The sequence below is a fragment of the Xylocopa sonorina genome, chromosome 11, assembly GCF_050948175.1.
Source record: "Xylocopa sonorina isolate GNS202 chromosome 11, iyXylSono1_principal, whole genome shotgun sequence".
NCBI lineage: Eukaryota > Metazoa > Arthropoda > Insecta > Hymenoptera > Apidae > Xylocopa > Xylocopa sonorina.
In genome coordinates, this window is record NC_135203.1 from 11,254,492 (window position 1) to 11,271,426 (window position 16,935).

Consider the following 16,935-nt stretch of genomic DNA (forward strand, 5'->3'; position numbering starts at 1 on the left):
TTCAAGCTGACTATTATGTATATTATTCTTATAAACTTAAATTTATCGTACATCTTGAGATAAAAAACTTATTTAAATATGTAATATTATAAACTTTCTCTCTGGTAATATAAACATGGATTAATATTTCTCTTTATTTGGTATACGAAACGCATTTAGTAAATCTCTAGGGAAATGCTTTCTTCTTATGGAACTGTACATGTTCTACATATATTATTAACGTTACTACGTTACTTAGAAAGTTACAAACTATCTATATTTGTGTATCCTGTTGATGAAATGATGCATAATTTTTTCAGTACAATTATACACGCCAACATCAAAAATTAATCGTTTAGGTTAATAGAAAGTAACACCAGCCATTGTTGGGAATATTCGATTAAAAACAAGTAACATATTAACACTTGATAGATAACTAATACGTATTATCTTTTTCAAGACGAGATAAGAATTATTTCTGGTTAAATTGAAAAGAGTTTCTTCCATCCATAATATAGCATACAATAATTACAAAGCGCCACGTCAACTTAACAAATATAACCGATTATCGGCATGGCATCTCAGGTAATGAAACTTTTGAACTAACGTAATGAAGAGTTGTATAAATGAATTAAATATACATTTAAGGTGTACGAATTTAATGTTGAAATGACATGTGAAGGCTGCTCTAATGCTGTGACAAATGTACTTAACAAGAAGGAAGGTATGTTTGACATTTACTGCGTATGTTTAAAAATTCTAATTCTATAATTAGAATTACAGTTCATTCAGTTTCTTCATTATTAAACATATCATTAGTAAATAATTATATTGCATCAATGAAAATATTTTATTTTAAGGTCATCTAAATGTAACATTAACTTTTAGGTGTTAATGGCATACAAATTGATTTAGAAGGAAGAAAGGTGTTTGTAACATCTGCACTTCCTTCCGAGGAAATATTACAAGTTATTAAAAAAACTGGAAAGGCATGCCAATTTGTAGGAATAAAAAAATAAATATATTGATCTAAACTCATGTTTTTGTTATATTATAAAAATTGTTATTTCCTTTCTATGAAATTATTGTATTATATTTTGTAACGATTAATAAAAATATTGAGTACAGTTAAGATAGATATAAATATTTTCTGTGTAATTAAATAACTTTTGCAAGCAACATAAATACTTATTTTCGTAATTCTTCTTCCAATACTGACAAACGCTGTTCTAGAACAGTAACAGCATCACATAATGATTGTACTTGCTCGTTAAGAGCATCTACTATCTTTGAAGAATATGTATTTGGAGGCTTTTTAGATAAATGTGATATATTCACAATGCGACCTACTTCAGGTGGTCTCTGATTTCTCATATTTATTACTTGGTACTGTATCTTCTCATTTAAAACTTCACTATCAGGTACAGTGCAATGAGTTTTCTCATTTTGTAAAATCGTGTGACTAAATTTTTTATGTAATGACTAAAACAAGAACAAAATAAAATATTTTACATTACAAGTAAAATATAAATTTAAAGAAATTTAAAATAAATATTACTTTCACCTCCTCTTCTTTTTCTTTTCCTTCTTCGTCTTCTTCTTCTACTTCTTCTTCTTCTTGTTCTTCTCCTCCTTCTTCAGATAATTTTTCATCTTTAATTTCCAATTTCGACTCTTCAGTAGGTAAAATCAAATGATGTGCCATTTTCCTAACAGCTATGTCATCTTTATCAAAATTTGTTTTCCACATGAGTAATTGATGATCTGTACCACCAGAGGCAAAAAAATCTCCATTGGAAGAAAATGTTATTGATTTTACGCTGGTATCGGTAGCATGTCCCTTAAGTGTATAAATGGGACGTCCCTCTAATAAATCTAAAACCTATATCCAGCCCCTCTTATGATTTTTAGTTAATCATAAGTAAAACAAAAGTTACTAATCTATAATAGGAATAAATATACCTTCATTGTTGCATCATCAGATGCAGTTAGCATGAAATTTCCTTTAGGATGAAATTTTACCATATTTACTGGACCTTTATGGGTCGCATAATGTTGATATAAAGAAGCAGTACGTAGATCATATAATTTCACACAGCCGGCCGTGTTTGCAGACCCAATAACAGAATTACTTGGATGAAATTCCACATAAGTGGAAGAAGCTAATAAAGATGTTTAACTTTACATTTAAATAAATTCCTGATAATTTGCAAGAGATTTTAAATGAAAGTACAATTTCTACCCTTTGTATCATGAAAGGTTCTTATACACTGTCCACTAACAATGTCCCATAATTTGATTGTCTTATCATCACTGCAAGAGACTATAAGTCTACCATCTAAAGAAAATCTAGCACATCTGACCCAACTTGTATGACATACAAATGACATAAGGAACTTCCTTTGACATACCATCCATAATTTAATACTTTTGTCATCCGACGCAGTGACTAACTGTGTATAAAATTAAATGTAAGACCATGATAAAAGTACTTGGTAAAAATTAATTAATTATGTCATCATTTAATTAAGATACATACACACCTTTTCTCCATCTGGACTAAATTGTATCGATCTGACAGCACCTGAATGTGCTTTAAAATCTATACATTGTCCTGTTACTTTTGGAACCCATATTCTAACGGATCTATCTCTGGAAGCACTAGCTATGACTTCCCCCGATGGTGCATAAGTAACTTCAAAAATAACATCCTTATGTCCAAGAAATTTGTAAGCCCTTACAGACTCTTTTAGATTCCACAGTATTATGCTTTTATCTAAACTGCTTGATACTAATTGAGCAGTTTCAGGGTGGAAACACAAGCTTGTGATAGCATTTTCATGGCCTTTAAAGTGTTTCTCTATCGTAGGATCGCAAGCAGTTTCGATCATTATTCTAATATATCAAACAAATTATTCCATCATCCGATACTTAATATTTTACAATGTTACAATGATAAAATATAAATATTATATTCTTAACCTAAGTACACATTTATTAACATTACAAATATATATTTATATGAAATATTTCATAATTTATCACAATTAATAACAATCATGTATATTTCAAATACAATAGAGAAAGAAAGGAAGATTCAATCTTAATGAATTAGAAAAGAGAATAAATTATTTGATTTTACCTTTACTATTATGTATATGTATTATGTATGTGTAATTTGTTAGGTACATACAACACAAAAACATATACAATTTGACAATAAATATCAAAATACGATATCATGAGGCAAAACGCAATGGCACAACTCACATGTATCGAGACACTACAAGACTTTTAAATCAGCTACAATTTAAACCGAATTTCGACTACGGTAATCAAAAAAGAGTATCTTATAACAGGATATCCGTGTCGTAAAGAAGAAAGCGGGAAATTCAACTTTATCTGTAGATCATACTACGGTGTACGTAAATAATTGTAAACTACTTTTTACCAGTTTCATAAAGATACAGAAAATGAAACAAAATAGATATCACTATCGAAATATGATTAATCCAATGCAGATTTATTCGATTTTTTTTTATTTGAGAACAAGCTGAAGAATGAAATGTTCTTCGTATTGACAATGAGTACGATAGGTAGGCTAATTAGCAGGGTTCAATTAGATCTTTATTTGGAAGATACATAGGTATTCATAGGATAGTTGAACATAACTGTAGATGGAGGTGATTAAACACAAATGTACAAACGAAATACAATACGGTACTCCTCATCATATGTCTGGCGGTATTAGGCGTGGCTTTTGTCAGTAACGCACTATTCAAACACGCCTCCTTTGTCTCTAGTCAATAATTGTACACTCGACTTACATGCTAAAGCTCCGCGCTATCGCTCTTCCTTTTTTTTCTTTTTTTTTTTAAAAATAATCATATATATTTTGCGATAAAAAAAAATCAGGTAATGTTGCTTCATAAACTTGACATTGCACTGCAATCTCTTTCACTTGGCCAGCTGCGTAGGCGACCGTAAAGAATTTTGGAATCACACAGAAAAAACAGAAGAGGGAGCGACAGAATTGATAATATGAAACGTGTTTTATGTAAAACATTTTTAAAGATTTACGTATCACGTAAACCTTTCATTTCTTCCAACTACTAAATCTCAAAAACTTGAACTTTCTAAATGCTTCGCTGATTCATAGACCGAAATTGGAATATGAAGTCAAAAAGATATACAGCACTAGAAGGCATTGCTCACTGTATTCTCTTTTTTCTGGTATATTAAAAAATTCTCTAGAACGATGCGCCGCAAGACAAAGAGATAGTCGTGCAGTTCATCTATTCATGTAATCATTTTAACGTTACTCGTTAAATACATTCTTGTGTCTTTGCGTGAAATGCTTGTATGAGTTCTCATTTTTTTTTGTATTTTTTATAATAAAATTATTTTTTTTTTCTTCTAATCTTTGTTGATCAGCTGTTGTTGCCCTGTGAAAACTGCCTTCTGTCACAACACAATAATACTTGCATGGTGGGTTCACGCTTTTAAATTTGGTTGATCTCTTCTGATATCACAATGTTACGCCTGTATAACTTTTTTTTCAGTTAATATTAATAGATCTTTCCTTTGATAATTGTAGATACCAAATTCAAATGCAAATTTTTTGTATTCAATGCCTTATTTAGGAAATATCCTAAGCCGCAGACAAATATATAAAAAAATGTATTTTGCTACTTCAAAACCAATTTCTTTTATATCACATTTGAGCGAATGCAATATTTTTAAATATAAAATTATATAAGAATCAGCATTTTTTAAATCGATATTATTTATTTAATGCGTGTAAATATAAAATTAATGAATCATTTACATTATTCGTATACTTCACAAAACTATCAAACAATCTGAAACTTCGAAATTGCTACTTTACATTACTAAAAATCACGCATACAACTTAGTATAGTTTCTCCCAAGTCTTTGTATGTGTTGAAAATACGACTTAGGGTTTTTCGTAAATAGACAATTGAATTATGATCTTACAGCATTATTTATGTTCCTCTGTGCATTACTCTATCGTGTCTTTTATTACTGTTGTGTATGAGGTTTGCCACGGGATGCATAACCACCCCGATTTCCTCCCCTTTGACTGCGGAACTGTCCTCGACCACCTCTGTCCATACCACGCTCACCTCGTGGACCTCCTCTTGGTCCACCACCGCCCCTTTTGTAACCAGAATTATAACCACTGTTTCCTTCGCTATTCCCCCAAGATCGTTGTTGATAACCATTTTGGTAGTTACTATCATTACGATAATACGTTCCTAAAAGTGTAATTATTATATAATTAAATACATTAAATTTTTCTGTCTTAATAATTTGATGTATATGCCGTCAATACCTTGTCCTCCACGTCCATTTTGTTGATAACCGCCGCCTCTACCTCTTCCATTGTACCCGTTAGTATTGCTCCTTCTTCCACCTCTGCTTCTATATCCGCTACGCTGTTGATCACCCCAAGCTTGCTGAGTAGTTTGTGGTTGTGTCTGTTGTGAATCTTGAGGGGATTGTTGCGATTGTTCCGTCTGATTCCAATCGTTAGATGACTCGGTCATCTGGCACCAATCCACAGTTTCATTTGGTTGTTCTAATTCTGCTTCTACAGGTGTTGTTTCATCTTGATTTTCTTCAGTTTTTTCCTACAGAATTTATCCTTTAATATACACGATTATTGTTGTAAAGAGTATATAACTGTTTATTACACTGTTAATACTCGTACATACATCAGCAGTTTGTTGTTGTTGACTTTCCTGTTGATGTTCAAAATTTTGAGTTTGTGCTTGTTGTGCTATTTGTTGTGAAGGAACTTGTTGTTGTGGTTGCTGTTGAAAATTGGTAGGATGCTGAGGACTATACGGTATATTTGGTTGTTGATGAGAGGGTGGCATTGGAATAGGTGGAGGTGGGTTAGGATTAGCAAATCCAGGAATGTGGGACATATCCTGTGGTGGCTGATGTTGATATATAACTGGTTGTGCTACTACCGGTGCATTTGCAAAATTCTGGTTTGTAAATGTTTGCGAGGGAATAGGTGCATTAACAGCAGCAGGAATGTGTGAAACGATAGGTGCTTGTGAGGTAACATCTGGTGAATCAAGCTCTGATTCTTGCAAGAAAAAGAAATTTGGTGTGCCAATGACATCGTTAATTCTAGGGGCTGGCGGGGGCTGTTGTTGAGTTTGCTGAGATTGCTGCTGTTGTTGCTGCTGCGGTTGCGGTTGAGGAACGAATCCTGTAGCATTTGTGTAGTACGATGTTTCAACAGCTGCAGCTGGATGTGGTGGAATGGGTTGTGCGACTACGGGGATAGGACCAGAAACTGGGGTAGTACCAGAAACAACAGGAAGAGGAGCAACTTGTACTGGAAAGTTAGCAATAGGAATAATGGACTCGGGTGGAATGTGTCTATCATTGCTATTATATTCATCATTGACTTGATCCTGTACAGAAGTTTCTGATATTTGTGTTTCTGCAACGACCTCTGCAACCTATAAATATTTTCTTTAATATAAATCAACCATGGAAATTTACAGACATACAAAATATAACTTACTTCTTCTACTACAGCTTCAGTTTCGTGGACTTGATCGAAATAGCCACACTGATTAATGGAAGTAATAATTTCCTTTAGTTTGTTGTAAGTTGTGCCAACAACTTCCCTCTGTTTACCATCAACAATGGCAACATAATGTTCTGCTACTTTCTGCACTTGTTGAAGAAATGTTGGTTCACCTTCTTCTCTATGATGTTTCATCATAACTTCATTATACAAGCTATCTAAGCACTTTAAATCCTGTTCTGATAGTTTCACAGCACCATTTCTTCCAGCAAGGAAATCTTCCCTAACAGATTCTGTGCCCATGTTCATCAATGCATCTTGTATGAGAAGAACTTCTTTTACCTACAATTAAGTAAAAAAATTATTTAATGGTCTAACATAAGTTATTGACATTACAAGCATATGCTTCATTTACCTTTGCAATATCTTGCTGCATTCTCTCAATGGCTTCTTTCCTTGCCAATTTCTTTTGTTGTTTGACCGCATCGTGTGCAATACCAACAATCTGTTTGTACAGTTCCCTTGTGATATCCAACGTTTGTAATACTTCATCATACTTTGCCACTGCTGTCTTTTGATCCGCATTTAGTTCCCTTCCATTCTTTTGCAGGTCCCTATATGATTCCAATTTTACCTAAATATAACATACGCTATTAATTTTACTAGAATACTCTTTATTATACTTTCCAATAACACACGTACACTATATTACATACACATATACGCGAATGAAAAAAATGTATATATATGTACACGTCCGTATACACGTATACAACTTGGAATGAAGGTAATCTATAAAAAAAATATTATTCTCATAAAATGTTCAACTTCATACGAAAATCTTTGAATGTAATTATTTATTCTTCGTGTAGATAAATAAATTTATTTCGTGATTTCTTGGGAAGTTGCATAGTTCCAGGAACCTGATTCACGTAAGTATTATAAACGGGAACGCGAACGAAGAATTCCTTGCATATTAATAAATAATTTGTCTAAAGCTCATGTCCATATTATTAACCATTCACTGAACAAAGAATACTATAACACCATCGAATTTACCGGTAGCAGGTCAAAAGCATATCACGTAAAGTTTTGTGCACATCTTTAGTGGATACCGCCATGACACGAGGTTCACGATAGCAAATTTAGATGTTCGTTTCTACGAATAATAATAATTTTACTTTAAGTCAGTCTGAACAAATAAGTTCCAGTAATAAAATGTTATAGTGAGGGTTAGTTCGTCACAATATAATGATCAGATACCTATGAAATTTCAAGCGTGAGCACATGGCGTATCCAATCATGGCGGATTACACCGTAAAAGCCATCAAATGACAGATAATTTGCTTCTCGTTATTCATGGATATATCGTTCAAGTACTCACCTTACGCTTTTCTAGATTCCGTATCTTATGCTCGATAACGATAATCGCCTGGCGTATAGGATCTACGGTCTCCGTAGAAGCCTGTTTTTCTAGTTTAGGGTTGGCAGAAGGCATCCTTCACGGGCAACAAACGCGAACTGGAAATCAGAATAGCAACGGTGCCGCGGGGTACGGGGAAACAGAAGCGACCATAGTTAGGCGCATGCTCATTTTCATTTTGTACTTAACCTCTATGTCCAGTGCCGTAACAATTTTTTTTAGAACCTGTTATGTCAGGTCCGCATAAATCGTGAAACAGTATTAGAAATCTTTATATTGCCAATGTTACATTTTCATTGATGCAGAAACATTTATTAGACTTGTTTGGAAAATAACTATTTATAGAAAGACATTAATCATTATGAAATTAATTATTTCACATTATATGTATTTTATAATTAGTCAAATTTCCCTTCACGGATATTTCAATGTTACACTTCTTTGCAACTATACTACCTATACCGTTCCAATAAATATGGAAATTTATAAAACCGTGATGTTAATTGATGTTGAATAACAGCAAAGAAAATTTAGCTAATAGTACACATTCTATGCAATTCTTTAATTTTATTAAAAAGTATAAATAAAAATAAAATTATTCAAGGTAATATCTCATCAGAATTATATCTTCTTTCATCGTATCTTCTTTTTGAAGTCATTATACATATGTATATAAATAACAGAAATACCGTAACCTTATGATCGAGAAACAATGTATGATCTTCATTATGATTTGGAAAGTAATAAATTTACAATAAAACAAGAAACATACATTTTCTGTTTTTTTTTCTTTTTTTTTTTTAGAAAAAATACAATATAACAATAACATCTTCTATAACGTCGGTAATAAGGTTTCTGAGCTAGTGCTATATATAATATCGTATAATTTAGAATTCGTTTATAATTTTTGTTGAAATGAATGACTCTCTCTCTCTTTCTCTCTCTCTCTCTCTCTCTCTCTTTTATTGTTCCAAATTGAACGATATATAGCACCGGCTTTTTATCAATATGAAATGTTGCATGGCACATTTGCTAAGAACAAAATATTTTGTAACTGCATACTTTCCTTTATTGTTACTGCGTCAATGACCAAATGCCCGCATTTTTAAGTTTCAAGTTAATAGTTTCCTCCAATAATTTATCATACAACTCCATAATTCGACAATAATCGCTAATATAATAATTGCAATTCATGATAGCATATCAAAGATGCATATTAAAGCCCTATGGCTTTATCATAGCAATCACCTGTCTTTATTATCATATTTTATTAATTTACAAATATAATTTGATACATATATATATATATGTATGTATATATATATATATATATATATATATATATATATATATATATATATATATATATATATATCGTCTTTGAAAAATACATTCGCGCCACACACGCATATCACCACTCTTGTTTTTAGAGAACATCTTCTTTCTTAACAAAGCTAAAAACAGATCAAAAACTTAAGAAATAAAAATTTTAGATTTATAATAATAACTATTATAATGAATATAACGAAAATAATTATTATAGTGTAATACTATTAATGTAATTCGAAACATATATTTAATGTACAAAAAGGTATTAGCAGTTACTATTCTATTCTTAATTTTATATCTGTAGAAGCATCCTTAAAGGCATAACATATTTGTTTTAATGGTTTACCGAAAAATTTGTAACAAAATAAAGGTTTTCATAAAATTATCATGCATTGTCAAACTAATTTAATAAATAAATTAAAAGAAATCTATGAAAAATATTGAAATTTGAAAAAGATATAATATATATATATATATTATATATATATATGTATATTAGAAGCTTATATGCTTATAAATAAAAGGAAAAACAAATTTCTTATTCAATTTAATTATATAATTTTTATTAACATTTTGTCTACTTTTCATTGATTATTAGAGAGGATTTGAAAAGGAAGATATGACGTAAACTCTGATTATAAGATAAGTAGTAAAAAATGTAATTTTGTTTGTAAGGTTAAGGACCTTAAAGCACTGATATTACCAGAATTTCTATGAAAATAGATACATTTTTTATGTAACATTCACCCATACTTCATACGCAATATGCACATGTTGCTAAACTTACAAGTTTATTCACAAAAATAAATGATTAATATTTTGAAAAATGAAAAATGGAATAGTTTTATAAAAGTTATTTTAAAATGGAAGAACTCAAAAATTTAGTACTAAATCATTAAGCTGTCATCATGGAAGAAATAATCCATATAGTTGATAAAGATTGCATGTCAACATATAAATGAAAAGTCTAATCTTATTAAAAGTATTTTTATATACAAATGTCCTATAAAATGTGTAACGTTTCTCTAGGTAAAAAACAGATGTATATTTTAAAATATTGCATTCATCATGAAATGTCTTAAAAGAATGCTGTTTTGGAACACCTCTGGATATTTTTAACGTATTTAATACGTAATAATTTTGTAATTGTATGACTTGCTTATATACAAATTAACATGAATATAAATATCGTTTACATTTGTCAAATCGTTAAAAAAAAAAGAAAAAAAAAAGAAAAAGTGAATGTAAGCTAATATATAAAGAAAATGCACAATGAATTTCAAAATTACAATTAGAGGAACAAACAGTATAACAGTTTCTGCACTTTGCAGCAAACAGACCTTCACAATTACAGAATGTGATGTATGTAAATATATTACAGAAGGTCGTTAACGTTTCACACGTCATATCACTTTATATTTAAAAATCATTTGTCTTTTGTATATTTTTCAGATCTTAATGTACTTGACCTCATTATTACGTAAGATTATCATCACGATACAAATGCTAGAGTTAAATGTCTATGCACACAAACATTCGTGAATTTCTATTATTACGCTACTACAATGGCAAAGTTTGGGCTCTTTTCTAATTTTTACGCGGGGATGAATATTTTACACATGCCTGATGTTTTATATGCAAATCATTTTCTTACTTACCTCGCTGTTCGCTACTTCTTATCGCTATAACTACAATTTCTTGATTACACATTAACATTCAACTTCAATATTCGTCACAGCTTGTAGTATTAACTCAATTTAAATATTTACCATCCTCAAAATACAATATTTAATTGTTTGGTCTCAAGAAGATATTAACTTTAAGTCTATTCAATCGATATACCACTAAAACCTTTAAAATGTCCTAAGACATTGTATGAAATATAATTTCGATTATTATAGCACCACTAAGATGGTATACTGTTCATTTGCATGTCACAAGATACTGTTTCAGAATTGTCTTCAGTTCTTTGTGTAGGCACCTGTGAATCGGAAGTAGTAGCAGTTATTTCAGTTGATTGTATTATTGAAATATTTTTCTTCATTTCTTCCGCATTATTCGCTGTAGAAGATAATATTGATTTTGAACTCGACTTTACTTTTGTCTGCTGTTCTAAATTATCTATCTCTGCCCAGATTGTTCTAACCTCTTTAAATAACTGAAAAAAGGTGTTAAATTTTTCATACTATTCCAATTATTTATTTTTAGTATTACCATTACATTACTTACTTGATTTAACCATATTTCATCTGCTAATAATTCGTTCAATATTATTGTGGTATCTTTATGGGGATCTGCTACTCTTTTATCTGCAACCCTTCTTGCACATTCCAAAAACATCAGATATTTCTGATGTGCTACCTTATTGTACAAAGCTACTTTTGCTTGACACATTCGACATAATAAAAAATCCTAAGAATTTAATGATAAATGAATAATGAAAGCAATTATAGAAATAATTTTTTAATAATAAAAAAAAAAAAAAACTGATTGACAACCAGTTTAGAAATAGTACCTTTTCTTGAGGTATCCTTGGATCAGGTGGAGAACCTTCTAATGTAGTTGCATTATACGGTTGTCCATATAATAAGACTCTAGCATGAATTTTAGGTTGTTGGCATCCAGCACACGATTTTCCTTTATATTCTGTAGATGGCAGGTCTCTAAGAACATTAAGGCATGGCCAAGTTGATATTGCATTTATAACATTTGATCGCCATTCCGTTGTGGACAAAAGACGTTGCTTTCTTTCTTCTGTTACTTCATCAACGGTCTTAACATTTGATAGGAAATAATCATCTATTTATGTTGAAAATAATATAATAAAATGTCTATTTAAAATTATACTTCACTGATATATAATTGAATAAAAATGATACCTTGTTCTTGAAATATTTCTGTTAAAAAATTCGAATCCAAAGCTTGTGAAATCAATGTTTGAATATATACTTCAAAATTATCTTGATATTTCTCACTGTCTTTCATAGATTTATCAATACATTCACTAAACAGCAGAGAATTGTAATAATTTTCTTAGTTATTTATTTCCTTAATTGTAAAACATTAATAGAACAAAACTTACTTATCATCAATGATCATCTCATCTCTTAGAAACTCTACCACGGTTTCTGTTTTACCTTGTTGCCAAAATTTTACTGGAACTTGTTGATATATATGGCGATTTTGTGGTGCCCAACCAGAGTACTAAAACAAAATTGACATGAATATATTAAAATAAAAAAGAAAATTTCTTCAAACAGCAATTATGTATTACCGTAGATATGTTTCGATACAAAGTCTTGCCATTAGAATCAAATGGTTCATATTTTTGCAGTAACGTTTTGCCATCTATTCTCCAAAGTGCAGGATATTCTTCACTTAAATCGGACTTCATTACAACGAATTCACCAGACTGAAAGGTACATAATAGGAATAGTGATTGATAAAAACATTGTATTTATAAATCTACTGATATTGACTTAAAAGTTTACCACATCATCTAATTTATCCTCAGAACGCTGCATGCAATAGACAAGTAATATGTTACAATATAAATATTGTACACTTGAAATTATTTTCGAATCTGTTTTAAAAGAAATTACTAATAAAATTATTGTATTACACACCTTAAACGGTGAAATATCTATGTCTTCATCACTGATAGACGCTAAAAGTTTTTCATCTATTTTACAAGATAATTTTCCCGTAACGTTCGAAGTTTTCGATGGTGTTTCGTGTTTCTTTCTACCTGATTTTTTCGAAACAACAACAACGTTGGGAGAATAATCATCTTCCTCCAAAACTCTTCTACTTTTTTTTGTAATTACAGGTCTCCCACGTTTTTTCTTCTTTTCTTCTTCGTCTCCAACCAATTTTACAGCTGGTGTCCAAGCAGGATCAGAATCAGAATCACCCTGTTCTTCGTCATTATCGAAGTAATCTATACCCTGTTGTCGATCTAAAAATTGTTTTACTGAAGTTTTCTCTTTCGCTTTTCTTCTAGATGTTTCACGCCTCGGAGGTAAAAGTAAAGGATCTACTGCAAAGAGACACATACGAATATATAAGTATAAATACACACGCACATATGCACATATTTAATTCTGACATACGTTTCAATCTAATACAACAAAAAACAATATATGAATTACCTTCTTCATACTTTTTGGAAGTTCTAGTATTTATACTAATCATTGCTGCTTCTGCTGCCGCAGCAGCTGCAGCAGCTCTCCTTTTTCTATCTGTTGGTCCTCCAGGTTTAACTGGCCTCCCTTTTTTAGATTTACCTTCTGGTTTAACAGTTGTTTCTGTTGCGATGAAAGTATTTGTATTTGTTACCTTCTTCTCGGATCTTTTAGGAGGAAATAGAAAATCGTCATCGCTAGTAAAACCATCATCGCTTGAATCAAAATTTTGTTTTTTCCGTTCCTTTGGCAAAGGAAAATATCTTGGATCATTAGTATAATCAATTACTGGTGCTTCTTTAGGCTTAGATGGATTTTCTGACTGTGTCTTTACTGTGTCTCCATTCGTAGAACTTTCTATTGATTTTTTATGTTCTACAGGAATATAAGGTTTTGACCTACTCCAAGTTGCTTTCCTACCACCACGTAGAGCAGATGGCGGTGAAGTTTCCCTTTCACCTTGTAAAAATTTCAAATAACTTGTCATAAATCCTGAATTAGGATCATTTACTTTACTAGAACGTTTAAAATCTTTGTTTAAGGTGTTCATTGATTGAATTGGTTGCTGATTTTGCTGTAAAAAGCCTAATTCCTCTTCAATGTTAGGAACAATTACTTTAGGTTGATCATCCCTGATTTCTTGATTATAATTAACATTTTGATTTGCTGCATTTTCACCAAAACCAATAGGAGTGATTTCAACAGAAGATTGAAATTCATGAGAATGATGATGGGTCGAAGGAATATGAAAAGCAGGTAAATATGGTAGTGGAGGTGGAGCATGATGATGAGGTACCATTAAAGATTGATGCTGATGAGCTGGTGTGCCAACAAAATTATTTGAATGATGCAAAGGTGATTGTGAATTAAAAGCACCGGATGCACCAGGAAACATTTTAGCAGGTGGTGGAGGTAAATTCCACCTTTCAAAATCGAAATAACCATTCTGCTGTTGCTGAGTTGTATTATGATGTGCAGGTGGTGGTATCCTACTTAAGTATTCTGTCATTGTTGCTGTTCCACTCATTTCGTTTAAAGAATTATGCCCAGCTTTCTCTAAGCCTTTCCTTTTTTTATTCGCATTTGCGTTTGTATCAATTTTGCGTCTATCTTCCACTGGTTTCTGTTGTTCATTTGGAGTGACAGAAATGGTAGTTTGCTGTTGCTGTTGTTGTACTTGACAAGAACTTTGCTGTAAAGTCTGTAAATTCTTTACTATACTCATAGGATCTCCTCTACAGCTACTTAAATCTTGTAAAGTTACTTGATTAGATTCAAAATAAGATTGTTGTCTGTCAGACACGTTTAACACTCGTTGTACTTGTTGTTGAATTGGCAAACTTTGTGGATTTATTTCTGAATTTCCACTGCCAGTATACAAAGTAACCGAAAATTTTCTACTAGTACCTGGTTGTCGATTATCATTTTCCCAACAAACTTGTTTCTGTGCTTGTGAAAAGTCTTGTTGTTGTCTATCATAAGTTTTGTTGTCTGTGTTATAGTTTGTTTTATTTTCAGCAGTGCCCAGAGCTCTTGTGATGACTGATGAATAGGCAACTTGACCTTGTGATGCTGGTCGTGGTAGAGTAACATCCAGTGGTGATGGTGGTGTAACTTGCTGTTGTACAGTTCCTTTATATGGTTGCCCATTTGCACAATGATTTCCAGTTTCTGCATGTTGTTGTAAAGGTGAAGGAGAAGATATTGTAGCCATTGGACTATTATACATAGGATAAGCAGGGCTTGGAACATGCCCCAGCGGACTTGCTTGTGAATGTGCTTGCAATGGACTTGGCCTTCGTGGTACAACAACATTACAATCAGGTCCATTTTGAGTGGAGTTGTTAGAAGAATAAGCAGAATCGGTAGAAGTAGCAGATTTTGATCTTCCTGGATGATGATACTCAGGGTCAGTTGCAGATCCAGTTAGATAATGCCTATAGGATGTTTGCTGTTGCTGTTGTTGTTGACTTAGAACATGAAATTGTTGTTGCTGTTGTTGCTGCTGCTGTTGTTGTTGTTGTGATTGTTGAGAGTGAGTCTGTAAGTTGCTGCTTGATTGTGTTCTTTGATTATTATTAAGTTTTCCACTGGTATTTGTACAATTTGTATTATTCGTAGCAGTATAATTCAAACCACGTGAATCCATAATAGAGAAACTGATAGGAGACGACTGGGTGTTATCATGAGATGTTTGTTCGTTGCGTCTATGTTCACTGTGTGTGTTTATTTCTGGATATATCTTTGCCTGTGCTTTAGTTTGAATATTTTGTTGAGATGCAGAAGTCACTTTATTTGGAGGTGAAGCAAAATTTCGAGTAGGTTGTTTATCTTGAATTTGCGCAGTCACAGATCTGACAGATGTATTTAAAAATATTGTTGTTGATGCAACTGATCTAACAGGTGGTTGAGGAATTCTATACTCTTTACTGGCCGTATTGTTTGTAGTTGAAACTATACATGATTGTTGATGTTGAAGAGGAGGCTGCACTTTTCCATTTGAAGTTTGATGTCCATTACCAGCAGTGTAATTATTTGCTAATGTTTCAGAACTAAATGTAGTAGGTACTTGTTGAAAAAAGGTTTGATTGTTGTTTGTTTGTGACGTAGAAACTATCGATTTAACACTCACTGTTGGCGACTGAGATCTTATAGTTACTGTCTTTTTACTATCTGGGAAATTAGTTGGTTTAAATTCGGTGACAGAGACGGAAGGTGTAGCTAATTGAGAATTTAAATTATTTATAGTTTGTGTTGTGGCGAAATGAGAATTAAACGTATTTTCATAAATACCACTAGTTGGCTTTGTGGTAGAAGATGGTCCTGGAGATGACGGAACAACACTTTCATGAGGTAAAATACCGAACGGACTAGGTAGTTGTGCGCTATTTTGATGAGTCCAAGCCAATGTAGATGTTGTAGGCGATGTTGCCGTGCCTTGGTGTTCAAAGAATGACGGTTGATGTGCTGTACTATAACTGTCTCTTAGTACAGGGATATCAGATTCTGTTGTAGTATTTTGCTTTGTTACCGTCACTACTTGTGCTTGAGTAAGAGCTTGTCTATGTTGAGTAACATAATGTGCTTGCTTAGGATTAGGATGATGAAATAAAGGTGAGAAAACATCATATCCCACAGGGGGTGGAGACAGAAACCCCCCAGGGTTAAATGGTGATGGCTGACCCGCCAGAGTTGCTGTTGTATGAGCTGCTTGTAAAAGTAACTGTGACGTTGTTGTAGAAGGAATTCCTTGAGTAGCAGCTGTTGCTAGGTGATGAGATACAAAATCACTGTTTGTGCTTGAAGTCACTGGTTGAAATGTATTGGTTGCACTATTTGCAGCAAGACGATTATATGACGTATACCATGGACGAACGGGATCCATTACCCAAGCTTGGCACAGTAGTGCCTAGCCTGCTTGGTCCACGCACAGCAGGCTTTCGTTT

At 32.2% G+C, this 16,935-nt stretch overlaps 5 protein-coding genes and 1 long non-coding RNA gene across 10 annotated transcripts in view; 2 read left to right on the top strand and 4 right to left on the bottom strand.

Moving 5' to 3' along the window:
• Positions 1 to 16,935, top strand: part of LOC143429015 (uncharacterized) — a 134,734-nt gene that overhangs the window by 109,780 nt on the left and 8,019 nt on the right. The gene's annotated exons all lie outside the window — the stretch shown is intronic.
• Positions 285 to 1,109, top strand: Atox1 (Antioxidant 1 copper chaperone). The gene is made up of 3 exons (XM_076904640.1): positions 285 to 564; positions 628 to 703; positions 868 to 1,109. The coding sequence occupies exons 1-3, from the start codon at positions 553 to 555 to the stop codon at positions 996 to 998; spliced, it is 219 nt and encodes a 72-aa protein (XP_076760755.1). The 5' UTR covers positions 285 to 552; the 3' UTR covers positions 999 to 1,109.
• Positions 1,168 to 2,876, bottom strand: Poc1 (Proteome of centrioles 1). Its single transcript, XM_076904641.1, has 5 exons — positions 2,523 to 2,876; positions 2,222 to 2,432; positions 1,942 to 2,141; positions 1,586 to 1,861; positions 1,168 to 1,461 (listed from the first exon to the last, which is right to left on the bottom strand). Exons 1-5 carry the CDS (start codon positions 2,868 to 2,870, stop codon positions 1,168 to 1,170), a joined length of 1,329 nt encoding a protein of 442 aa, XP_076760756.1. The 5' UTR covers positions 2,871 to 2,876.
• On the bottom strand, positions 3,585 to 8,095 carry Capr (caprin family member). Its single transcript, XM_076905101.1, has 6 exons — positions 7,938 to 8,095; positions 6,969 to 7,187; positions 6,548 to 6,895; positions 5,718 to 6,482; positions 5,336 to 5,633; positions 3,585 to 5,258 (listed from the first exon to the last, which is right to left on the bottom strand). Exons 1-6 carry the CDS (start codon positions 8,049 to 8,051, stop codon positions 5,023 to 5,025), a joined length of 1,980 nt encoding a protein of 659 aa, XP_076761216.1. The 5' UTR covers positions 8,052 to 8,095; the 3' UTR covers positions 3,585 to 5,022.
• LOC143429432 (uncharacterized) lies at positions 7,208 to 7,931 on the bottom strand. Of its 2 annotated transcripts, none has more exons than XR_013102537.1 (2): positions 7,613 to 7,931; positions 7,208 to 7,345 (listed from the first exon to the last, which is right to left on the bottom strand). It is a non-coding gene; the product is annotated as an uncharacterized LOC143429432 (long non-coding RNA). The 2 variants fall into 2 exon arrangements; XR_013102538.1 differs by having other exon boundaries at positions 7,584 to 7,931.
• Positions 9,861 to 16,917, bottom strand: LOC143429428 (uncharacterized). 4 transcript variants are annotated; one of them, XM_076905098.1, is made up of 9 exons: positions 13,457 to 16,917; positions 12,932 to 13,341; positions 12,797 to 12,823; positions 12,580 to 12,717; positions 12,388 to 12,509; positions 12,185 to 12,309; positions 11,821 to 12,104; positions 11,535 to 11,717; positions 9,861 to 11,463 (listed from the first exon to the last, which is right to left on the bottom strand). In XM_076905098.1, exons 1-9 carry the CDS (start codon positions 16,872 to 16,874, stop codon positions 11,212 to 11,214), a joined length of 4,959 nt encoding a protein of 1,652 aa, XP_076761213.1. In that variant the 5' UTR covers positions 16,875 to 16,917; the 3' UTR covers positions 9,861 to 11,211. The 4 variants fall into 4 exon arrangements, with proteins under 4 accessions (XP_076761213.1, XP_076761212.1, XP_076761215.1 ...); XM_076905097.1 differs by having other exon boundaries at positions 12,932 to 13,344; XM_076905100.1 differs by lacking the exon at positions 12,797 to 12,823.